This window comes from Medicago sativa, chromosome 4 (genome assembly GCF_051527215.1).
Source record: "Medicago sativa cultivar Bolivia chromosome 4, Bolivia_mono, whole genome shotgun sequence".
Taxonomy (NCBI): domain Eukaryota; kingdom Viridiplantae; phylum Streptophyta; class Magnoliopsida; order Fabales; family Fabaceae; genus Medicago; species Medicago sativa.
Genome location: NC_140752.1, coordinates 56,837,305 through 56,856,956, shown reverse-complemented (window position 1 = coordinate 56,856,956; position 19,652 = coordinate 56,837,305). Strand labels below are relative to the sequence as shown.

At 33.5% G+C, this 19,652-nt stretch overlaps 1 protein-coding gene across 3 annotated transcripts; it reads right to left on the bottom strand.

Annotated features, from left to right (window-relative positions):
- Positions 1–8,512: 8,512 nt before the first annotated feature.
- On the bottom strand, positions 8,513–15,644 carry LOC146930102 (putative fatty acyl-CoA reductase 4). 3 transcript variants are annotated; one of them, XM_085701750.1, is made up of 10 exons: positions 15,490–15,644; positions 15,293–15,399; positions 14,173–14,375; positions 13,984–14,084; positions 12,417–12,621; positions 12,141–12,302; positions 11,292–11,373; positions 9,726–9,995; positions 9,001–9,128; positions 8,513–8,896 (listed from the first exon to the last, which is right to left on the bottom strand). In XM_085701750.1, the coding sequence occupies exons 1-10, from the start codon at positions 15,566–15,568 to the stop codon at positions 8,743–8,745; spliced, it is 1,491 nt and encodes a 496-aa protein (XP_085557876.1). In that variant the 5' UTR covers positions 15,569–15,644; the 3' UTR covers positions 8,513–8,742. The 3 variants fall into 3 exon arrangements, with proteins under 3 accessions (XP_085557876.1, XP_085557877.1, XP_085557878.1); XM_085701751.1 differs by lacking the exon at positions 9,726–9,995; XM_085701752.1 differs by lacking the exon at positions 9,001–9,128 and having other exon boundaries at positions 8,758–8,896.
- Between the last annotated feature and the right edge of the window lie 4,008 nt (positions 15,645–19,652).

Sequence of the window (19,652 nt, the reverse complement as noted above, 5' to 3'; positions counted from 1 at the left end):
ATAAGTATCCTTACCAAGCCTACATCCTTCTTCAACATTCATATTCATAGTAGTTAAATTATCACAACAACATTTCATTTGAGAAAACCTTACTTTGATTCCATTCAAAAAATTCACGTTCATATATCCAAAGTTCGTCTTAATTCAACAAAAATAAATCAATTTCTAGTAAACATGATTACATACACTCAATTCATCAAAACAACATCAGAACAACACAAAAGAAACACTTAGGGATGTCCGAAAACACCCCAAGAGTTCAAAGAGTGCAATACAATAAGTGTTGTTCAGCACTCGCTCGCCATGGCGCAACATCTGCTCGCCAGGCAAGCCCCATGTGCCTGGGAACTCAAAATTTTGGGTTCCCTCTCAGGAAACCCTCCCAAAATCTCCCCAAAACCCCATTTTCGATCTCATTTGACTCAATCGTTTTGCAAACTTCACACAATGTTAACATGGTTTAAAACAACATTCAAACCATTTCAAAACTCGGATTCCATCTTCAAATTCATGAAATCATCATCAATTTTCCACAATTAACAAAACCCACAATTTCATCAAATCTCACTTTTAACCTAATAACTAGCATAGATTTTAACATACAAACATACCCAATCATTGAGCAATCATTAAGAACATAGTTTGAACAATAATCATCAACAATAACATGATTCTCACGCACTTAAGCTAAAACTTCAAAAACAACTTATTCTATAACTTCATACATAAACTTAAGCACATAAACAATTTAATTTCACAAAGTTCAACATACTCATAATTAACATGATTAAATAGCATGTAAATAACTTAATCATAACATCAATTACATGAAAATCCCTTAATCAAACATAACACATAACCACTCTATCACTCATAATCACTTAATGGTAAATATAAATTTTTCCTCTTACCTTAATCTTCAAAAGCAATTTTAATCTTCACTCTAATCTCCCTCTTGAGCTTTCCCCCAATCTAGATATCTCTTTCTCTTGAATTCTGAAATTCTAGCGCACTTGTTTCAATATGTTTTGTAGGATGTTTTAACGTTTGCGATGTTCTGTTCAATGTTCCAACATCAAGAAATAAACAGAAATAAAAGCAAGAAAATAAATGACAAGAAAGTAAAGAACACAGTGAGTTTGTTGACCCAGTTCGGTGACAAACACACCTACTCTGGGGGCTACCAAGCCAGGAAGGAAATCCACTAGTGTAGTCCTTATTCAAAAGCTCTCAGCAAACTCCTTGTTTACACTTTATGACCTAGGACCTACCCGTATAGATTTCAACCTAGGAACTTCTAGATCTGAGATCCCATCTCACTATCCTAATGGCCAGTCACAGCCCCTGTGACCTATCAGACCTAAACACAAACACAAAGATGAAGTTACCTTCAAACACAAACAATTAACACCTTGTTTCACAACTTCGGTGTAGTACACAAGAGTATCAAACTCACACACACAGTCCTAAACAAGTATCACAAACGATACAAGAAAGGCTCACAATAAAGGTTCTAAAATTGCATCAACATGATACAAGAGTAGAGCACATGTAGACTCAAAACCCTAAAAATCTAAACTTTTTAGTATGACGGCTTGAATGATCAATTAGGTCTTGAAGTCTTGTTTATATACTGAAGCAGCTTGGGCCAAATACTTAGTTGGGCTTCAGAACAAAGCAGATCGGTTCAGCTAATCTGCAAAACAGAAATCAGAAACAAATATGGAAAGTCCTAAAATGTCGGAACATCTTTAGGATCGTCCAAAACAATAACAAATATTTCCTAAAATATAAATACTACTTTAGAAATATTCCACAGCTGATTCTGTAAAGATATGTGCATTGCTTGGTCAAAAAGATAAGGAAATATTGTTTCCTTAAACAGTAAAGGACGCGCGTACAAATAGGCAAGAACCCAGGCACACTGAACCGTGCCAGGATGTTGGAACATCGTATCCAACATCTTACAGAGATGCCTAAACACATGTTGGAACATTGGTTTCAACTTACACAACAAGAATATTTGTTTTAACAACAATGCAGTCAATACAAATACCCAACAAATTCTCCTTTTCTACCTCTTTCTCTCACTTTCTCTCTCTATGCCTCTTTTCAAAAAATGAGCAAATGAACTCTTAACCCTAATTTCCTCTAAGACTATTCTCTTATATACTCTTGGGCTTAGTCACATTCACTAATGGTCTTAGTAACTTTCTACTACTCACAAAAAGTTACTACACAATTACTTCATTAAAACCCTCGATATTACTCATACATAACTATTCTATTAATTCCCCCAAGTTACTACCAATTCTCATAAAACAACTCTCCACACCAAAAAGTACCAAAATACCCTTAATATCTCTAAATTTCAAATAATCAACAAATATAACACACCAAACAATTAAATAATAAATAAAACAGTTAAATAAATAAAATCATAAAATCGGGTTGTTAAATCTATGAGAGATGACACAAATCCTTTTGCAAATGGAAATGAAAAATTGTGTTATCTCACAACATGAGAAGTGAGAAAATGAAATTGATAAGATCCTTTTGCAAAAAGGATTAACCCGGAAAGTTGTCCTGGATACGTCCAGGGGCATGGATTTAAAGCCTTGAGTGGAGGAAAACATGGTGCATACCGGACTTATGATCAAAGGAAACCCACTTAAGTTCATTTTAAAGCTGCTTGTAGAGTCCTTTTGTATATCACAAACAAGCTCCTAAACGTGGTAATCATTCCTTGTTCTTATTCACTTCAAGTTTTAGGCTTATAAGATGCTTATTGGGCAAGATGCCCTGATACCAAACACTCAGTTATTGGCGTGTATCTCTTTCTTGGTCCCCCCCTATCATGGAAAACGAAAAAAACAAACTAGTTTTTCCGAATCCTCTAGTAAAGTTGAGTATCGTGCCCTTGCTGCTGCTACTTGGAAAATTCAATGGTTGCTTTATCTACATAAGGCTCTTCATGTCACAACTTCCAAAATCCATGCCTTATAGTATCATACTTAAAGTGAACTCCATATTACTGCTAATGATAGTTTTAATCTTAGTTTTCCATGAACACATGAAGCATTTAGAAATAGACCGACATCTTGGTCGTGATAAATTTCAAGCTGATTTTTGAAGTTGCTTCAAGTTTCCTCTCATGAACAATTGACTGATTTCTTCACGAAATCTCTACTTCCCAAGCCTTTCTCTAGTCTATTGTCTATTACAGACTGAAGAGAATGATTAGTTTTATGATGAGAATGATTAAGTTTAGACAATAACTTGCTGCGCAAGTAATAGAAGCTAAGGCTTGGTTATGATATTGCATGCACATACTATGATATGATGCACCTTAGTTTGTCTATATAAACCTATTGTAATCATTCAATGATAAATGAGAATTCACTTTCATTCATTTTATCTTGCTTCCTGATAGGAGAAAGGTTGTTACGATCCATAACGGTTTTGTAACCGTTTTCTCCGCTGCACTTTCTTCTTCTCCGATCATCATTTTGATCGTTGATTCTTGCTTTTCCGGTGTTGATTCTTGTTTATCCACCGTGATTCTTACTTCTTGTGGTTGTTTCAACCTTGCTACGCCATTGTTTTTCATTATTTCACCTTTTCTTCATCTTCTTCCTTGAAGATTTTCATACTCTGTTCTTCTGAATTTTGAAGCTTTCTCTGCATTTCCATGGCGCCTCGTAATTCCTCTCCAGATACTGAGTCTGTATACTTTGTTCATCCTAGTGAGAATCCTAATTCTCTTTCTATTACTCCCAAACTCACTGGTTCCAACTATATTGCATGGAGTCGCGCAGTTGAACGTTCTTTGGGAACAAAGAACAAGCTAGGGTTTATCAATGGATCTATCCCTATGCCTGATGAAGATGACCTGAACCGTGCGGCTTGGGAGCGTTGTAATCATTTGGTGCAATCTTGGCTCATCAATTCAGTTTCAGAATCAATTGCACCAACTGTTGTTTTTTGTGACACAGCTCTTGAGGTTTGGCTTGACTTGAAAGAACGTTTTTCCAAAATAGATCGTATTCGAATTGCAAATTTGCGTTCATCTATTAACACTTTGAAACAAGGTGATAAAAGTGTTTTGGATTACTTCACTGAAATGAAATCCCTTTGGGAAGAACTTTCTTCACACAGACCTATACCAAACTGTATATGTGTTCATCAATGTCGTTGCATTGCTTCTAGAACTGCAAAGATTCATAGGAATGAAGATCAAATCATGCAGTTCCTTACTGGCTTGAATGATCAATTCTCAGTTGTTAGAACTCAAGTGTTGCTTCTTGATCCTCTTCCTTCCTTGAACAAGGTTTATTCTTTAGTTGTTCAAGAGGAGAGTAATCATGCATCTATTCCTTCTCTGAGTGTTACTGATGATACATCTATTCAAGTTAATGCTTCTGATACTAGAAGACCTCAAGGGCGTGGCAAGAGTTATTCACAAAGCAAACCTTCTAGATTTTGTACCTTTTGCAATCGTACAAATCACACTGTTGATTTCTGCTATATGAAGCATGGATATCCCAATGTTAATAGGGGGCAACCTCGTGCCAATGCTGCTTCTCATGAGGATTCAGATGTTGTTGCTTCTTCTTCAACTGGTTCTAGTGCTTCTTCAAGTTCCAATCTCAGTTTTTCTCAAGAACAGTTGTCTCAACTTGTATCTCTGCTGCAACAATCAAACTTAGTTGTCTCTGCATCACCCACCCCTCAAGCAACTTCTAACCACATTGCAGCCAATCCTACTCTTTCTACCAGCATCTCTGCTACTGAATCATCTGCATGTATACCTGTATCTATCCCTCTTTCCTCTTCATTGAAACCTTCTTTTTGGCTTGTTGATTCAGGCGCTAATGAGCACATATGTTGTGATTCCACTTGTTTTACTTCATTCTATAAAATTAAGCCTGTCCATGTTTCTTTGCCCAATGGTAATATTGTTCTTGTTCATTATGCTGGAACTGTTGAATTTAACTCTAAATTTTACCTTAACCATGTTCTCTATTCACCACATTTCTTACTCAATCTCATTTCTGTTGCCAAGTTGTGTGAATCCTTGACTTGTTTCTTTCACTTTTCCATTGACAAATGTCTCATACAGGACCAACAATCTTTGAAGATGATTGGTTTGGCTAAGCAAATGGATGGCCTCTACAAATTTTATCCTTCTAGCAAAGACTGCAATTTAGAATTGTCTATTTCCACAAACATTTCTTGTAATGCTGTATTACCTCCTCATTGTAATAAATCCCATACCTATGTTCCCAATAATGCCTTATGGCACTTCAGATTAGGGCATTTGTCTTCTCAAAGACAACAAACTATGTCTCTTTTGTATCCCCCTATCAAAGCTATAAATAACAAAGATGCTTGTGATTTGTGTCATTTTGCAAAACATAAACATTTACCTTTTAATACCAGTACTTCTCATGCTTCAAATTGTTTTGATCTCATTCACCTTGACATTTGGGGACCTATATCTACTGCATCTGTTCATGGACACAGATATTTCTTAACTATTCTTGATGATCACAGTAGATTTCTTTGGATCATTCTTCTTAAAACCAAATCTGAAGTATCATCTCATGTTAAAAACTTCATTACTATGATTCAGAACCATTTTCACATTACTCCTAAAGTTTTGAGAACTGATAATGGTCCTGAATTCATGTTGTCTTCTTTTTATTCTTCTCATGGTATTATTCATCAAAGGTCATGTGTAGAAACTCCACAACAAAATGGTCGTGTTGAAAGAAAACATCATCACATTCTCAATGTTGGTAGAGCATTGCTTTATCAATCCAAATTACCTCCTTCATATTGGTCTTATGCTTTACAACATGCTGTCTTTCTCATTAATAGAGTTCCTACACCTATTCTTCAAAATCAATCCCCATATTTTGTTCTTCATCACAAAATCCCTGATATTTCTTTGTTCAAAGTGTTTGGCTGTTTATGTTATGCTTCAACTTTACATTCTCACAGAACCAAACTAAACCCTAGAGCCAGGAAATCTGTCTTCATTGGCTATCAGTCAGGTTATAAGGGTTTTACACTCTATGACCTCAATTCTAGAGAAATTTTTATCTCTAGACATGTTACCTTTCATGAAAACTTCCTTCCATATCCTCATACTTCTTCTTCCACCTCTCCTTCTTGGCAATACTTCTCTCATTTTCATTCTTCACCTGCATCTCCTGATTTACATTCTCCACCTATTATTGATGACATTATCACTCCCTCTCCCTCATTACCTGAATCTCCATCCTCTCCACCACATATTCCACCTATTGCTCCTAGACATTCATCTAGAAATATCCATACTCCTGCATATCTTCAAGATTATATATGCAATAATATTACTGCATCTACATACCCTATTTCTAATTACATTTCTCATCATCATTTATCTAATAATCATTCTTCTTTTGTCATGTCTTTACATACTCAACCTGAGCCCAAGACCTATGCAGAGGCTAGTAAGCTTGATTGTTGGAAACAGGCTATGCAAGTTGAACTCCAAGCTCTTGAGAAAACTGGGACTTGGAAACTGGTGGATCTGCCACAAAATGTGAAGCCTATTGGTTGCAGGTGGATTTATAAAGTGAAATTTCATGCTGATGGGACTGTTGAAAGATACAAGGCAAGATTGGTTGCTAAAGGCTACAATCAAATTGAGGGCTTGGACTATTTTGATACTTACTCTCCAGTTGCCAAGCTCACCACTGTGAGACTTGTTATTGCCTTGTCATCTATCCATAATTGGCATATACATCAACTTGATGTTAACAATGCCTGTTTACATGGAGATTTACAGGAAGATGTGTACATGGTGCTCCCTCCTGGTATCAAATCCACCAAACCAAATCAAGTCTGCAAATTAACCAAATCTCTTTATGGTTTGAAGCAGGCTAGCAGAAAGTGGTATGAAAAATTGACATTTGTACTGTATGATCAACACTACACTCAAGCTACTTCTGATCATTCCCTTTTTGTTAAGAAAACTCCCACTTCCTTCACCATTCTTCTGGTATATGTTGATGATATCATCCTTGCAGGCAACTCTCTTACTGAGTTTGTTCACATCAAGTCTATTTTGGATTCTTTATTCAAAATCAAAGACTTAGGTGTCTTGAAATATTTTCTGGGCATTGAAGTTGCACATTCAAAGCTGGGCATTTCACTTTGCCAAAGGAAATACTGCCTGGATTTACTTGAAGATACTGAGAGTTTGGGATCTAAACCACTATCCACACCTTCTGATTCCTCTCTTAAGCTTCATTCAGATTCAAGTGCACCATTTGAAGATGTTCCTGCCTATAGAAGATTAGTTGGGAGACTGCTTTATCTTAACAATACCAGACCTGACATTACATTCATCACTCAACAATTGAGTCAATTTTTATCTAAACCTACACAATCACATCATGCAGCAGCTCTTAGGGTTCTCAAATATCTCAAAGGCTGTCCTGGTAAAGGCTTGTTCTTTCCCAGAAGTTCTTCCATCACATTACAAGGGTTTTCAGATGCAGACTGGGCTGGTTGCCTAGACACTAGAAGGTCCATATCTGGACAATGTTTCTTTTTGGGCAGTTCTTTGATCTCTTGGAGAACCAAGAAGCAAATCACTGTGTCAAGATCTTCTTCAGAGGCTGAGTATAGGGCTTTAGCATCTGCTACTTGTGAACTTCAGTGGATCTTATACATTCTCAAAGATTTGCACATCACTTGTTCCAAATTGCCAGTATTATATTGTGACAATCACAGTGCTATTCATATAGCAGCTAACCCTGTCTTTCATGAACGCACTAAGCATCTTGAAATTGACTGTCACCTCATTAGAGAAAAGTTACAAGCATGGATCCTTAAGCTTCTGCCCATCTCTTCCCAGGATCAAGTGGCTGATTTCTTTACCAAAGCTTTGCTTCCCAAGACTTTTCAGGCCTTTTTATCCAAGTTAGGGTTGATCAACATTTATCAACCTCCAACTTGTGGGGGGCTATTACAGACTGAAGAGAATGATTAGTTTTATGATGAGAATGATTAAGTTTAGACAATAACTTGCTGCGCAAGTAATAGAAGCTAAGGCTTGGTTATGATATTGCATGCACATACTATGATATGATGCACCTTAGTTTGTCTATATAAACCTATTGTAATCATTCAATGATAAATGAGAATTCACTTTCATTCATTTTATCTTGCTTCCTGATATTGTCCAAGATGAATTTGGTAAACATTTATCAATCTCCATCTTGCGATGGGGCAATAGAGGATTTTGTGTGATCTTATGAATGTGTCAGTTTGTGTGTTTCAAGAGCTGCCAATTTTTACCCACTCAGACTGAATGACGAGAGAAATAAAGTTGAAATACACTTGACAACATAATTTCTAGTAAATATAAAGAGCAATTTTTCTAAATTTCATATTTAGATGATAGGAAATATGAAATATTACAATCCATTTTAAATACTTTTGAAACAATAAACTCTAAAAAGCAATGGTTCTTCAATTCATATTTGAATAATAGGAAATATGAAATATTACAATTCATTTTATTTAAATACTTTTGAAACAATAAGCTCTAAAGAGCAATGTTTCTACGATTCATATTTGGATGATAGGAACTATGAAATATTACAATCCATTTTGAATACTTTTCAAACAATAAGCTCTAAATTGAAATTTCCAGCCATTTTGGGGTAGTATATAATTTTGAAATTATTTCATTGCATACTTGACGAGACCAGGAATGTGCGTATTCATCATGTAGTTTGTCCAATTAATGCTAATCGGGTCAAATTCTAGCATTCCATTCTCCATGTTATAGCCCTTTGTTGCCCTCCTTAAATTTTCCGTGTTCGTATCATCAAAGCTAAAACCAAAAATAATTCATATTTTCATGAATATGGAGAAGAAAAATAGTATATCAAATTCATATAACATCTAGTAAATAGAAAAGGTCATGAAATTACATACACTGCTTTAAAAAACACGTAAGGTTTGTATAGTTTTGCAAGTCGCTTCACCATTCGTATTTTCTTGTAGTTATCATCATAAACATCTTGGAAGGAATGGCAAATCAGTTTGTTGACCAAATTTAAGACCTTGAATATATGCCAAATTATATTAAAGGATTAATTAGTAAAAATACTACATGAATGTGTCAAAAAGATGAGTGTTGTCAACACACTCTCTAACACACATTTTAATTGGTCAAAGTTCGTGAATTTTACTAAATTATGTAGACGCCACATAAATTTAGTGAGAAACATGTGAATTTGAACCAACTAGAAAATATGTGTTGAAAATAGTGTATTAAATAATATGTTGGTAGCTGTAAAAAAAAAAAGTTCATTGGTAATTTGGTAACATCATTTGTGCCAAAAATATATCCACTCCTTCTAGGCATGGCAACAAAACTCTTACCCGTGGTTACCCGACCGAACCAAACCCAATTTGACGGGTTTTCCCCGTTTTCATTGAGTTTGGGTATGAGTTTGGGTTTTCTCCGATTTCAAAATTTAGGTATGGGACGGGTAACGGGTATATAGGTACCCACCCCGAACCCATACCCAAACCCGTCCCGAATGTAGAAAATTACTTTATGTTGATATGCTATGTTATTTTGTTTGATAATTGTCGTGTTATAAAAATTACTATTGATATTTAAAGGAGCAACTATATCAATCGGTCTAACAAACCTCAAGTGGCAGGACATATCGGGTCTCTGTATAAATGTTAAAAGCAGCCATACTTTTCAAGGCAATTCCCTTGGAGATGACTATTGGCTTCCCATCTTTGTTTAGGCAAGGAGTTTTCATGAAATATTGATGGGAAATGTTGTGGACATCAGAAATTTTGAGAGGATTTCTTAATGAAGAAGAAACATGGTAGATGAAATTTTTAGGAGCTTGATTTGAATTAATAACAATGGCTGCAATCACACAATTGATGACCAAATCTGCAGGTATCTACATATTATTATCAAACATTCAGACGTTTAGTTAAGTCATATTTGTTTGTCCCGTTGAAATAACTAGTGCATATCTAATTAAATCATACGTAAAAACTCATGAGTTAAATTATGCTAGCAAGTTTTTTAAAAAAAGAAGAAGAAAAAAAAATCTAGCAACACATTCTTGTCAACAAATACTCTCTAATTGTTTAAAATTTAAGGATTGAGCTTCTTAAATTGGACAACTCAGTTTAAAATGTAAAATGAATAATATCAATATTTAATTAACAAATCAGATGTCAACAAATACTATCTAATTGTTTTCAGATGTTTAATATCAGTTTAAAATCTACTACTTCCTCTCTCTCTTCTCTCCTTCTCAAACCCTAGCTGTCACCTCTTTCTTCTTCTTCTTCTTCTTCTTCTTCTTGTTAGAGGGGTGATTTAGGGTCAATTTTGACCCAAAAATTACTTCCTTCTATTCTAATTGAATAAGTGATTTAACATATTTTCTGTTTTTTTTTTCGTTTGTTTTTGCGATTTCGTCGTCTCTGAACGACTCTGTTTGTTTTGATTTCCCGTCTTTGTGCGGTGTGTTTTTGATTTCCCGTCTTAGTGCGGTGTTTATTTGATTCAGGTTGAAAGATTAGCTTTGAGCAAGTGCAGATCTGATCAATGACAATGACTTTGGCGTCGTCAACGTTGCAGATCCGGAGACATGAGAATTCTGGAGACTTGAATATAGTCATATTAGTCATTTTTGTAGGCATAGATACTTTGCTGTTTTATGCTATTAACATGGATGTTGTGAGTTTGTTCACAAATTCATCCTTTTTGTTTTTAGCGAATTTGGATTTGTATTGTATCGATGTACTCTATCAATTTGAATGAATGAATATCGTTTACTTTTGTCAAAAAAAAAATCAGATGTTGATATTTTCATAACAAATAATGGATTTATTAAAATAACATTTTTTTATTTTCTCACTTTATACTTAACTCACTTTAATCCAAAATTTAAATAGGTCTCAATTTACGTGGGTGTTGAGTATGGCTCGTAGAAAGAAAAATGAACTATCAAAGGTAAATACTGAAGATACTAAAGGTAAATACGAAAGAGTGGTAAAAAAAAAAAGGTAAACACTAAAGAAACATTAACATTTTCATCAAAATCAAACAAACTTACGATATCTAAGATTGTCCTGGGAGGTAAATACTAAAGATACTAAAGGTAAATACCAAAGAGTGGTAAAAAAAAAAAGATAAATACTAAAGAAACATTAACATTTTCATCAAAATCAAACAAACTTACGATATCTAAGATTGTCCTGGGATTACCAAGAAAATATGGCAATTTCCCTTTACCATAGGCACATATCATACTATCAACAGTTCTGCATGTAATCACAAGTTAAAACAAATGTCGCCTTTATATATAAAATATAATTAGCAACTAAAATAGGAATAAAAATAAATTCTCAACATCAATTTGATGATAAAATTAAAAACATGATTCATAATTTTGTCCCCTAATTTAAATTTTGATATAGTTAATGATTCCCAAGAAATAATATTTTGTGTCAATAATAGAACTCCTCATACTTTTTTTTTATCAAGCAATGAAATTAAAACACAGGAGCTGCCTGCCTGAACCACGTAAAAAGAATTCAAACTCCTCATACTAACTTTAATATATTAAAACAATGTAGCTTTGTCTCATGAGCATAGCTTAGCTTAGCTACCAGGGACGTTGTATTATGTAGATGTCATATTTCAACCTTGAATTCTCCATTTATTCATCTTAAGAGATGGATTTCTACCCACGAGACTATTTGACAAAAAAAAAATATAATTTGCTACCAAGTACCCTAATAACATTATTTAAGAGTTTAAAACTTGGTACTAACAATCATTTCCAAAAATAGACATCTAAGAAAGTATTGAACATTTATAAATAATTTATTTTGGTAAAGTAACATCTTTTTTTTATAGAGTTAAATATCATAACTATGTTATCACCTTGAACTCTACTCTTATTCACACCATATCAATTTTTTTTTAAAAATGAAAAGAAAACATGAACATGACGGACGAATACCAAGCAGAGAAAATATTCAATCATAATAATAGCTAATAAGATTTATGCGATGATATCATATACCTTTGACCTTCAATCCAACCAGGAAAAGGATCCTTGCTTGTACTAGTTACCATTGTGGGACGTATAATGATCAATGGAACATTATCTTTATGATGCACTAAAAGCATCTCTCCCATTGCTTTTGTGAATACATATGTGTTTGGCCAACCATGCAAATTTGCTCTAATTTTGCATTGGTTCATCATATGAGATCATAGATAATGTTAGATAGATACAAAATAATCGTATAAAATAAAAAGTAAAAAAAAAAAAAAATATGGTAAGAATTTGATGAACCTTTCAATTCCATAATCTTTCAACGCATACTTGATTGTTTTTTCATCCACATTCATTGCTCGTAATTCATCTAATTTTTTCTCCAGCAAATTCATTTCTGTGTGTATGTCTAGTTTTGGAGTCCTTTCTAGAGATTGACGACCCATCTCAAATGGTTTCTCTTGAAATATCGTCTTTCCTTCCTTAGTCTCCCCGCACACATAAGCTAGAATTAACGGATAGCAATAAAATATTATCACGGATTGGGAAGTTGAAATTCTTACTCCCTCCAATTATATTTTTTTTAGGGTCTTTTCCAAGGTATTTATACTATATTTGGTTTCCTTAACCAGGGCGCCAGTATCCCGGGGGCACTAGTTAACATTTTCCTTTTTTTTAAAGAGAATGCTAACCCGTTCCAAGGGCGTGGTTAAACAACTAAAACAAGTAAGTTTTTAATAAAGAGTTGTATAATTATTACTTGGTCAAATGTAACATCTTACATTTTCAAGATAAAATTTCTACTTTTGTATTTCTTAACCATTGCCATAGGACACTGGTTAGCAAGACTTTTTTTTTTATTACTACTAGCTCCAGTTATTTTTTTTATTTCACTCCCTCCATTTTTTTTTAAACACACTCCCTCCAATTTTAAATATAAGCATAAAAAGTATATATATTTAGTCGTATTAAATGTAATTATACTTACTCTATTTAGGTCTTTCTTGTTTGGTAAGTACACCTTTTGGTCACTATTAATTATAAGCAAAAATCAACATTTTGGATTCATTCATTAAATGATGTATGTGGTATATAATAAAGACCATATACATCACTAATTAAATGAATCTAAAATATTAATTTTTGCTATAATAGTGACCGGAGGGTGTAGTTGATTGAGTGATATATAGCAGATGAATTTATAACTAACTGATAAACTAGCTGAAAGTTAATAAAGAACAAGTTTTTTCCTTCCTTCAAAAAAAAAAGTTTTTGGATGAACTTGATGGTAAATATGAAATGATTTATAAATATATTTTCCACTATTTTTAATAATTTTTTGCAATTAAGGGTAAAATTAAGAGTAAAAATTATAAGTTTCCTTCAAAAAAGAGTAAAAATTATAAGTTCAAACACTACTCGTAGTAACTTATCAAAAAACATTATACGGTAGTAAAAATGTTATAAGCCCGATCGTGAGAAAAAATTGATATCAAAGAGATGTATTTTGATGAACTTATAAGTTATAAATTATTTGTTTTAAGGTTGAAATTAGCATTCCTTAATAGAGATTTGATGATGTTATTTTTTAAACATCTTCAATTAATATAAGTGCAAATTTTCAATGACTTATTATTATTATTTTTTAGTAGCAATGACTTATTATTTATTTCTATATTATTTGTATCGGCCAAGTTTTTTTTTTTTTTGTACAAGCATTTTTGTGAGATAATAAAAACTAGAGAGTTTTTTTTTTTTTTTGTCAAAGAGAGAGTAGGTTATTAAGTTGATTTATTATTATTATTATTATTATTATTATTATTATTATTATTATTATTATTATTATTATTATTTCTGAGATACTTACCCGTAGATATGTGGACAAGGACCTTCATTTTGTGACACTTTTTTGCAATGTTTAAGGCATGTAAAGCTCCCATTGTATTAACACCCATTGAGATGTCAAATCTGTAGGATTTCAATGATTTTTTAATAAAAAATTATCAAAATTAATTTAACAAGGTAAAATATGAGTTAGCCTTAATTTTTTAATCACCTTTCATTAAAATTGGTAGTTCCAGCGGAATGGACAATAAGGTCTATCTCTTCAAACATCGCATTTAATATGATATTGTCTTTTATTCCCAAATTTTCAACTGCAGCATCTCCAGCTACTGCTACAACCTTCTTTGATATAAAAGAATTATAACCTTCACCCAACTTATCTCTTAGCACTCGAAACAAATCTGTCTGAAACACCTATTCAACCAATACAATGTAATAAGGCATCAATATTCATAAAATGTATATTTATATGAGATACTCCATGTTATTTTGACACACAAAAATACTCAGTTCTAAATTATAAATTTGTTATAAATTATATGTCACTTTATAATATCAATGAATAATTCATGTTTATTTTCTCATTATGTCTTTTACTATTTATTACTTTATCTTAATATATGTGAAATTCCTAAAATAACATAATTTGAAACGAAGGATGTATGATATTATATCCGGCACCGTATAAAATATGTCTACGGTGTGTTTTCATCCGATCAAAGTGAGAGAAAATAATGATAAAAATAACCAATCTATACATTCATACAATGTAGCTATTTCAAAATGAGCAATGCTATTTATCAAGAAAGATTTTATCAAAAAATTGTCCCGAAATTAATGTTAGCCAATAAAATCTCAGCCTGGCCGGAAATCATGGGGTGGTGGGTGTTATGTATTTTTTTTTGAAACTTTAATAAATAAGATTAAAATCTAAGGGTGATTATTTTGTCATGTCATTCTTGAATTCATCAAGAAAATCCATTCTTGATATCTAACATTTTCCTTTCAAAATTTGTGTCAAAATATCATTTATGTATTTATGAGCTATCTAACTATACCGTTTAATATTTTCAAAAATTTTATGATTTGTCTCCGTGAACTTAGCTCAGCTGCCAAGGACAATGCATGATATATGCAACGTCTGGTGTTCAAACCCCAGATACCACCAAAAAAAATTTATGATTTAAGTCTCACATTACTTAGTTAAAATTAAAGACAAAAATAAAATTGATATCTCAATTTGACGTTTGAAACTAATTATACTACTCCCACAATTAGTAGTATATGTTATTTTTTATTATAAGGAAATCAAATGAAGATTGAAGGTGCACCTCATTTTGCATGCGATGAGAGGCCAACTCAGTATTTGAAGCTCTTATTATGAGAAGATAAAGCTTTTGTATATCTGGTTGAATCCGTAATATCTTTTCCACAAAAACTGCATGCATAAAGATGAATTCAACGATGATATGTGATATTTACAATAATCATTTTTTACTAACTTGGCTAATTATGTGTGGTAGTGTACCTTTGGCTAAGAACCCTGTTGTACCAGTTACTAAAATGGTCTTTCCCTTTAGAAAGTCTTCCATGGTTCCAGAATTCATCGTAGAAAACTAAACTTGTTGTCAAAAAGTTTCGTTTTGAAAGGGTTGTGGAAAAGTGAATGTAAAGGGTTATGTTCCAATACTGGTTCTCATTGCATTATTTATAGATGGATATGACAACTCTTAAAATCTCTCTTGTTAACGGGTGCTCTCAAGACACTCTTTAAAGATACTCAATCAAAAAACTATTCATTGAAAAAACTTAATATTTCAATTTACAATGCATTGATTGTACACGTTTTCTCATTGCATTATTTATAGATGGATTTCTTAACTGTTAAAATCTCACGTTATTTATGAGGAAACCATGAGATTAACTATTTTGAGGCGTATTTTATAAAAGTAAAAGAGTATGTTTTATAAAAAGGCTTTTTTTTTCTTTTAAGTGTACTACCCAATTAAGAAACTCTTAGTTAAAAAAAGCTTAATATTTCAATTTCCGATGCATTAAATATAAAGTTTTCATAAAAACTTACTATATAAAGTCTTTAAGGATTGCCTTTAGAATTTTTTTTTTAAGGCAAGAGCAAATGACATAAAAAAGAGTGTATTCCAACTAAATTGGTACCCAACTCTAATCTTCTGTCAAATGCTCATAAAAATATTATTAAAAAAAAGGAAAAAATACATAATAAAACTGGGGGACATAAACCTAACCAGTTTATCCATAAAATGGAGGTCTACCCAAACGGGTAATATGAAAATTAAAAGCAACACAAATGGATTATAGCAGCCTCTTAAGCAGAGGTCTAGACCGCGGTGAATGGATCGACCGTCATCACGGAGCAAATCCACGTACCCTCCTCTCCCTGCAAAACACAGCAAGATACACACTCTTTCGAGCCCCAAAGTACATACCAAATAAGACCCTCCTTCCGGCGCGGGGAGGAATACTGGAAACATAAGACCAGAATCGCAACCACCATCCAGAAACATCTGGATCAACACAACAGTGCGTCCCTTATCAGACCTTGAAGAACGACGACAACCTTGAGGATGACGACGACGATAGGTTGGTAATCCGAGCTGAAGTTTGATCACCGGAGAGGAAAACGTCTAATTTGACACGTCTACTCAACAATTCTTGGTGTCTGACACGTACCAATAGCCCGTTTTTTAAAAATGACGTATGAACCGACCGCCAACACGAACGGGTTCATGGACCACCCGCCCCTTTGAATCCTGCAGATTTCAGCAAATCTGGAGCAGTAACCAGGAAACCAAGGACCAAATAGCAACGCCAAGTAGCAATGGTACAATGAAGCATCAAAACAGAATCAGTGAACCCATCCTGCCTCTCAAAACAACAACATCTGTTGTCGCCGCGGTTTTAGATGAATTGTAAAACAACTTTAGAACCTTTAACAGAACAGACCCTTTGAATACCGGAACCACCGTAGAGGGCGGCGCTGGACTTCTCCGGGTTGAGAAACAAGGTGGTGGTGGAGACAGCCACCACGTTAACCGACCCCATGGGTTGTAAGCCTTCCGAGCACCTGCAAAACCAAGCCAAACGCTGGGTGAGCAGTAGATCGAGAAGGATGGTGGTGCGGAGGGTTAGAAGCCACTCATCACACCACCTGAAACAGAGATTACATGGTTGCAAGCCGTGAACGACAGATATGGGAAAAAGGGAAAAGGACGGCGGTTTGTTACAGAGAGAGCTCTTGGTTACGGCGATCTGTAAGCTCAATTGTTCTAGTGAATAACTAAAGAAAATATAGAATAAATAGATGGGAGATAGAAGAGAAAGATATTCCACCTTTAGAATATTCATTATCATTTCTTTTATAAAAATTCTGACGTAATATTTGACTTTTTAAGTAATAATTTTTTCATTTAATATTCTTGTATATTGTCTCGAGAATACTCGTTAGGAATTCCTTTATAATAAAGGTGTTGTTAACAAATATCTTAAGAGTATCGTTTAAGGAATATACAAAAAGAAAGTTTGTTTTGAGCATTCAAGCCAAACACGTCTAAGAGTCATAATTTTTTTTTTTTGACAAACATAAATTATATTCATTCATTCAAATTGATAGAGTACATCGATACAATGAAAATTTGCTAAAAACAAAAAGGATGAATCTGTGAACAAACTCACAACATCCATGTTAATAGCATAAAACGGCAAAGTACTAAAGCCTACACATATGACTATATTTAAGTCTCCAGAATACTCATGTCTCTGGATCTGCAACGTTGATGATTCCAAAGTCATTGATTTGATCTGCACTGTATCGAAGCTGATCTGACAATCTGAATCGAACAAATACCTGAACGAAACAAGAAAGACAAACAAGGTCGCACAAAGACGACGAACAAAACAACGTCGCACTAAGACGACGAAATCACGAAAGAAAAAAAACAAAGTAGACGTGAAAATCACTTATTTCAATAAAAGAGAAATATAAAACGAGTTAGAGGGGTGATTTTGGGTCAAAAATTGACCCTAAATCACCCCTCTTTGGTGGATGAAGGAGAAGAAAACTAGAAAACTAGGGTTTTGTGACGGCTCACAAAAGAGAAAGGGAAGAGAGAGTTCATGTTTTATTTCATATATTAAGAGTCATAATTATATACTCCCTCCGTCCCAAATTGTATGTCGCTTTGGAAAAAAAAAATGTCCCAAATTATATGTCGTTTTACAATACTAATGCAAACATTAATGTTACTTTTCCTATTATATCCTTAACTATTTATTACTCTATTTTCTTTCAAGTCATTCATTTATTTTTCTCATATTATTTAGTAAGGACAATTTTGTAAAACAACTCATAATATCTTTTTCCTACACAAAATTAATGATATTTCTTAATACGTGTGAAATGCCCAAAACATCATACAATTTGGGACGGAGGGAGTAATTTTCAATGTAAATGTTACTACTATTTTTCCTATAATAATGCAGCCACAGCTACGGATACCAAGAATTGTGTAAGGGTGTTTCAACATTTGTATTGAAAACGATTTTAAGCGTTACGCTTACACATCATACTAGTACATGTTCCAAACAGTATTTCGTAATGAATTGCCACATATAGTTGCAACGAAAGGAATATGTATTTATGACAGTATCTTCATTTAGAATTGAGTGCCGTAAGTCTTGAGGGCGTGTGGTTTTAAACAATTCGGTGTTGGCGGGTATCCTTATCTTCTACCTATCGATCATGAAGATGCCTAAAAGATTTTGGGAGAGTTGGCTAATTTGTGTTCTTTTTGGTAGGATTCCTACGAAATTTAAATTGAAGAAAAGAGGAATTTTAACGAGGGTTCCGATTTAAATCGAATTTGGTGTTCGGGAGTTGGGGAATTGGATGACCATCTTTTCTTAAATGTAAATTTATAGGAGCAGTTTGGTATCTAAACTTCAAGTGATTAGAAACACGTTAATCTTTCGGAAACCAGGATGACTCTTTTAATTATTGACAAGGATGTTGTAGCTACTTCCTTGAGAAAATAAAGATGCAAACCAAATATGATGGTGGTTTTAATAAGAAATCTAACAAATTTTTTGTGTTTGAATCTAACAAATATAATGAAAGGTATAAAGTTGTGGATTAAAATGTGGATTGATTCTATTATTTTTGGAGTTTGAAGCTTATAAAACCCTAATTCCTCATCAAACCCATAGCCACCAGAGCGAGATACTCTTTTGTAAAATGTAAAAAAATTCTCTATTTTTTCCCATATTCCCAGCCTTAAAACCCTCTCCTCAAACATCAAAAATTTGTTAGATTTCTTATCAAAACCACCATCATTGAGTCATTGAGGACAATGCTTAGTCCAAGCATGGGGGAGTCAATAAAGTGTCTTGTTAAAGTTCTTTGTCTTTTGCTTGAGGACAAGCAAGGATTCAAGTATGGGGGAGTTTGATAAGTCAATAATTAGGTGGTTTTTAAGTGTTTATTTTAGTAGAATTTTACGTGTTTTGATTTCTTTTTAGAACTTTCGTACTCCAAATTTGTTTGTTTTTATTTCAGGATCAAATATGATGAAAGATCGAGTCTTTGAGCAAAAGAAATGATTCAAAGGCAGATTTAGTGCATATTTATATGCTGATTTGGTGCAAATTTATGTTCCG